At 31.8% G+C, this 6,939-nt stretch overlaps 1 protein-coding gene across 1 annotated transcript; it reads left to right on the top strand.

Annotated features, from left to right (window-relative positions):
* Nucleotides 1–564: 564 nt before the first annotated feature.
* Nucleotides 565–2,536, top strand: LOC125660194 (uncharacterized). The gene is made up of 3 exons (XM_056148209.1): nucleotides 565–1,008; nucleotides 1,305–1,520; nucleotides 2,237–2,536. The coding sequence occupies exons 1-3, from the start codon at nucleotides 565–567 to the stop codon at nucleotides 2,534–2,536; spliced, it is 960 nt and encodes a 319-aa protein (XP_056004184.1).
* Nucleotides 2,537–6,939: the final 4,403 nt, after the last annotated feature.

A 6,939-nucleotide genomic window follows, 5' to 3' on the forward strand; every position in this document is an offset into this window, starting at 1 on the left:
GAGCCAGTCAAGGTCAGCGTTGCAAAATTCTTAATCAGTTGCTTGACAACCTTGATATTGATAAGCCAATCGTTATTATGGGGGATACAAATGTAGATTTCTTGAATCAAAATAGTTTGAGTCAATTTATTGATAGCAAGAATATGTGCCAAATTGTTAAAACCATTACAACAGATTATGGAAGTTGTTTGGACCATTTGTACACAAATATGATGTCCAGTCAAAAGATTTCAACTGCTACATTAGAATGTTACTAATGATGACAAACCAATTGTTGCTTATTTACCATTCACTTAAATGATTTGAATTAACCTATTATATATCAGTAGTCTCTCTTGTATCTCTCTTGTACTTAACCAGAAGTGTGTAAGACATTGTCTAGAAAAATAAAAAAAATTATCCTTAAGTCAAGCAAAGATAAACATTTGAAAAAGAAACTCACAATAGATAAATGTTTTTGATTATTTAGATATTAAATTGATTTTTTGACCTATGACATACATTGTAAAATTATTGAATTCATTCTTTAGAAGAAATATTGGTTCTTTTTTTTTTAATTTAAGGATGTCTCAAAAGACAATCAGTGAGATAGAAGGAGGGACGGGGACTCTGCGTCCAACACCGTATTCAGGAGGATTGACAGCAAACGTTGTCAAACTAGGTCACACAGCCAAATTTACAGAATCAAATGGTTCACAAGCAGAAATGCTAAATTTCAGTCTTGCTGATGCCACAGGAGCTATTTTGGCCACCATAACGGATAAGACACAGTTCAGGCAGATTAAAGAAGGAAAGACTCTACTGATTAGAGATTTCATCGTCAAAAATGGTAAAATTGCATTGTCCGTAAGAACTAAAGTCATGACCAGACCAGACATCGTGGTTCCTGATGAACTGGAAGAGAAAGCCATCCAGCTGATCCTGCCACCATCACCTGTCAAGAGGATTGGGGAAATAATAACTTCCCCTCAGAAAACTATAACAACAATTCAGGGACAAGTCAAAAAAGTTTGTAAAATGGCAGAAAAAAACTGGTCAGGAACTTCATTGATTTATACTGGATAAAAGAGGTTATCTATGACATTAGGATTAATTTATCAAGAAGGAAATATTGTGTTTGTTTCCTTCCTCTAAAAAATAAAAGTTCATGAATGAGAGAAAAGTGTGCTGTCTTTGAATTACCAATGAAAGTTATTAGAATAGCTTATTTTTATAACAAATACAAACTATTTTTACTGACTGCAGGTTAAATTTTAACAAAAAATAGGAATCTTAAATTCTTCATTTTTCATTCCTATATACAGATTGAAGCAACAAGAATTGTGCGAGTAAGTGGAGTGGATACTACAATTAGAACCATTTACTTGGAACAGGATGGAAACTCCATTGACCTTACTCTTTGGAGGGAACTTGCCAGTAAGGATCTCGCAACTGGGCAATTTTTGGGTGTATCGCACTGCCTTGTCAACGAATGGCAAGGAAATAAAAGTTTGAACAGTACGAGGAACTCTACAATTGAGGTATTTATCTCCCCTTGTTTTAAATTATGTAACTTTATGCAATGAATACATTTTTTCCCCAAGCTTGGACCAGAATTCTTATTCATACATTGTACTGTGAAACTTTTCATAGTGGATTTAAACACGCGTATATTTAAATCATGAACATTAGAAAAAAGATCATGTAATATTAGTGATGAAACGATTGTCACCGATGATCGATTTGTCATTCGTTTACAGCTCTATGATGCTACTAATAGATTACAAAATAAAATTCGCTGACATCATTGACCAAAAAAATCCGGAAGTCAATTTTGTTCAGATTTTCTTTTCTGTATGTCAAACGTGATCAAAAAACAAGCAAACAAAATGGCGGAAGAATTAACAGTAATAACGACATTCAACAGTGAGATAACTTTCAGACATTGTGATTATACATGTAATTAAATTCCATTACTTGATATATTGAAATTCTGATTCATGAACTAAAGGAACCAAAAAAATTCAAATGTTTCCATATGTGTAATGATTCTGTTATTTATTTTAAGAGAAAAAACCACTTCAATGACAATAACAGTTATAATCGATTATTAATCGATTACATGTGTCCGATTATTATCCATTATGGTTTTTGGTCCGATTGCCCATCACTCTGTTATATAGCAATGAAAAATGCAAATGTTTAAACAATTTTGTGGCATCTATTTAGATATTTACCCATGCATTTTCTCCTATAGGTGATACAGCCTTTAGCCACAACAATGACTGGAGATGTTGAGACTCTATCACTTCAGGAGTTCTCTATTGAAGTGGCAGTGAAAGACCATAGTGGAAAATACAAGGACTTCACAATTGACTTGGATTTAATGACAATTTTATTTCCTAATGTTGCAGAAATGAATGACAATGAAAAAGAACAATACCTTCTTAGCAAAATTCCGATTAAAGTGAAACTCACTGTTGTGGGTAGAAATGTTTCAGATATAGAATTGATTGATGATCAGGAGAGTGCAGCTGAGATGGAACTTGTCCTGTAAAAGTACTCCATTACACATGCCACTGATATTGCAATTTGCACATTCATTAAACTTGATATCAGCAGGTCTTTTATTGAGCAAAATGTTGAACATTATTTCCTCCTTGCTAAGATTGATTGTAAACTTGAGTATGTTTTTGACCATGCAAAATGTAGTTTTGGATTACATTTACAACTATCTCTTTGTGCGCCACACTTACTGACATAAAACCTCCTTTTGATTGCAAATTTGTCATCATTTTCTCAAATTTTAAATCATGTAGTTTGTTATAATGTTTATTGTGCTACACCTGTGCTTCTTTTGGTTGTGAAATATATATATGTAAAGTAATCTTAACTTCAACTTTATGCATTCAAAAGCCCGATATTACAAGCCATGCTTATCAGGTGTCATGTAATATATCTGACAAACTTTGAATTGTAAATTATACATATCAGTCAGCATTTGCCTAAAATGTACCAAGCTTTTGGTTTTTATTGGAATTTCTATTATAAAGTGTAGATATGTGTTGTCAATTTTAATCCCCACGTTTGTATTGTGATTTTCTGACATTCAGTGCCATTTACACATGAATACATGTAGTTCTTTTTAGATTAGATGTTTACTTTCTTTCTGCACATTTGAGCAGATATATTATTCAGTAAATTGGTTTCTGCATGGAACAGTTTTTGTTAAGAATTGCTATGACTGGAGTACATGTATCTGCAATCATTGTTTTTTTAACAGATTCATGTATATCACAATCGTTATTGTTGTTTCATATTCCCTTTCAGAATATTTAAAATTTTGCTTGTAAATATACATTTCGTTTTGCTTGTAAATATACATTTCAACCGGTTTTGACTTTATTTTCATACCATATTAAGAACACGTACTGTATTTATGGTGCCACATTCCAGCTTCATCTTAGTTTTATTGATGCAAGTTAAGTTTAATGTATCAAAACCCTTGCATGAACTCTATGCATATAAAAACATTGTATTTCAAGACATACTTATCAGTTGTCAAGCAATTTGTCTGAGGAACATATGGTTGTAAGGTATACATGTCAGTTTTTTCCTAAAAGTGTGCCAAGCTTTTGATTTTTATTGGTAGTGTAGATGTATGTTGTTAATTTTAATCCCAACTTTTTTGAATTGTGATTTTTGCATTCGGTGAAACTTAGACATGGCTATATGATATATACATGTAGTTCGTTGTACATTAGATGTTTACTACCTTAGCAGATTTGAGCAGATACATTATTCAGTGAATTGGTTTTCTGTATGGTACACTTTCTTTGTTAACAATTCCTATGAATGGGGTACACATATCTGTAATCATTGGTTGTTTTTTTTAATGATTCATGTACTTTACCATCTTTTGTTGTTTTAGATAAAAATTCCAACTTCTTTTTTCAACATAATTTTTCATGTGCACATAACTTTCAAAACAAAATGTATTTTATTTTAGAACTTGTGATGTATGGTGCTGCACTCCTGCTTTATCCTGGTTGTAATAATGCATGTAAAATTTGATGTATGAAAATCCTGATTTGAACTCTACATTGAAAACATAGTACACGTATTCCTAGTCATGCTTATCAGTCGTCATGCAGTTTGATTGTAAAACTTTTATTTGTAGATAGTGTTTCATAATCTGCCAAGCTTTTGTCTTTCATTGGAATTACTATTATCATTGTAGATTAGTTTGTTCTTTACTTTTGTCTTTTCATTATTGAACCTTTATGACGCTTGCACGTAAATGCTTGTAATCCTGTGTAGATTTCAGTGATGTGGCTTTTCTTAAACATTCCAGAAATACATGTAGCCCTTGTTATGTACCACACGTTAATGCCATTGCCAGGGAAATGTTTTGATTGTAAATAAAGTGTCACTGTTTTCTTCAAAATATGCTAATTTGAGCACTATTACATATTATAGATAGATGCTGTATATTTTTGTTCGTAACTTTTGAGTTCTCATATTTCTTGATCTTTGTTTTCCTTTGAACTTGAAATATGTACTTCTTTTTCTCAAAATTGATTTTAGTTTCTCTTATTTTCAATATTACTATCATACTCTCTGTCACTATTAAGCTAAATCACAGAACTAAGCAACGAGTAAAAGAGTAGTTATTCCAGTGTAAGTTGGGCTAAAAAGTTCATTACAAATCTTGTAATATGTACATCATATTTTTCAGGGAAGGGGAAATGGAAAGGAAAGTCATAGTCAATAGTATAAGTATCTTCAGTTACTTTGAATCTAAAACATATTCTCATTTGAAAATTGTAATTGCTCTCTGTAAACCATAATCCATGCAAAAGAAAAAAATGTTGTAGTTCAACTTCAACCAAGAATGTATCATAAGCAATTTTATTTGATTGTGGATTTCTTTCGGCAATTAGCATAATAACACTATGGTTATACTGAGTTAAACACAAATTGCACCGCAACTCCATCTTGTTAACACTTTTAAAGGGGCATGGACATGATTTGAACTGGAAAAATTTCAAATTTCATCTTTTCATTTCTATTGTCTACAATGTTTAACTAAAGTATTTATGAAGGTCAACCCATATTTTAATATCAGTTGTTGAGGTACATGAGAGTTGCAGAGCTCACAATTCCTTATTATGTAAACAAGGCTCGTGCCATGTTTTTGTTTACTTATAGGTTGCTTGATAGATAATGGCTTGTTTAAAAATTGTGTTCATATCTCTTTAAGGTAGTACTCTACATCGTCATAATGGCTGACTTCCTTTAAAAACATGGATGAAAAAAATCGATATCAGCAATATTTTACTTTCCCGATTCCATTTAAATGCCTAGCCAAGTAGCTCAATAGGTTAGAATACCAACTGCTGAGCTGTAGGTCGCAGGTTCGAGTCCAGCAGGGGTTTTAAAAAAATTTCAGATTACCTTTTACTAAAACTATTTTTTGACAAAATAAAGTAAATTTGAAAATTTTCAACTTCAAAATATTGTTGTACATATCCTCCACTTTTTATATAAATTAAATTTCTCTGGTGTGGCATACCTCCTTAATATCTGTATGAAGTTCCACATTTTTATAAAATTAAATGTCATCTTCTCTTTAAATGCCTTTGATAACAATAGACTTTTATCATAAATTGTTATACTTCGATATGCAAGGACTTTTTAAATGTTATTTCTGTAATGTATAGTTCTCAGCTGTTTTGACTGGAGATGTTCTTCAGTGATTGTAGAAATGTTTTAAAGTGATTCCAGTCTCTTTATGACTGTTTTTCTATTAAAAACTTTTTTCATCCTTTTGTGCTATTTTTCCAGTTAGTAGTTTTTCGAATGAGTTAAAATAAAGAAAGTGCATGAATTCTTCTGTTTTTCATTCAAGCTTAGCGCTTTTCAGTACTTTGATTTAAATTTGGGAGCTAGGAGACTTTGCATGCAGAATTTGATGCTTGTATTATAAACTGATTTTTTCATATACAAAACACTTTCTCATATACCTTTACTAGACTAGACGAAAAGACAACTGATATGCAGCACAGCGCGCGTTTTGCCACAACAAGCCCTGTTTATCGAACCGGAGCTCAAGTTAAACTCGTAAAAGCAGACACAAACGAAATGTATTTCATATTCTGGTCTGATCACATACCTATGTCAGCAAATGTGAGACTATATCATATAATGATGGTTGAATATTATTGAAGTGAACTAATGCATTTCTGATGTTTCCTTAATAACTAGATATATTTTTAGTCATCTTTACGCAAACCTATTCTTCAAGAAAAAGTGGCTTATAAATGGCACTGAATCAGAGATCTGAATTTTTCTGAAACCGTGATAGAGTTCAAATTATTTTTACAACGAATTAATAAATCACGGCGTTCATACCCCACGTGGTACATACAACAAATTCGTTTAGAGGACGAGTCTCATTTTGTATTGAAATGTCCTATTCATAATGATCTACGCTACACACTTCTATATGGAGCACTGGTAAAGAAAAAACCTATTGTATTCTTATAGGATTTAATCAATATGCTCTAACAATGTTACAAAGTTAAGACAGTAACGGACACTTATATTATATTTTACTTGTAAATCAAGTTACTTGAACATTTATGTAAAAACAATACAATGATACTTTGGTGAAGTAAAATTGGAGGGTCACTTTAGCGTTTAAAGAATACGTTGCTCTAATACATGTAATCCCAGGATCTTCTTACAGTTTTATGCAAATTCTGTTCCCTTCAGCGAGCAAAAGCTTACAGAAGACAGTAGATCACGCCGGATAACTCCAAATAAATTGTCTTAAGAAGAAAATCCCTTAACCGATATTAGATGTGCACGAGTTAAGCTGTATATGTTAAGACGAGTCACAAATATCAATTTTTTTCACTGGTTCATTCAGTAACCATAACATACAGTTATGAATTC

Source organism: Ostrea edulis, chromosome 9, assembly GCF_947568905.1.
Source record: "Ostrea edulis chromosome 9, xbOstEdul1.1, whole genome shotgun sequence".
NCBI classification, from domain to species: Eukaryota; Metazoa; Mollusca; class Bivalvia; order Ostreida; family Ostreidae; genus Ostrea; species Ostrea edulis.

Excerpts from the sequence above, each read along its gene's own strand:
- LOC125660194 (XM_056148209.1), top strand. The coding sequence starts at position 565 with ATGTCTCAAAAGACAATCAGTGAGATAGAAGGAGGGACGGGGACTCTG. Across the intron at positions 1,009-1,304 it reads TTCAGGGACAAGTCAAAAAA|ATTGAAGCAACAAGAATTGT; the intron begins GTTTGTAAAATG and ends TCCTATATACAG. Across the intron at positions 1,521-2,236 it reads CGAGGAACTCTACAATTGAG|GTGATACAGCCTTTAGCCAC; the intron begins GTATTTATCTCC and ends TTTCTCCTATAG.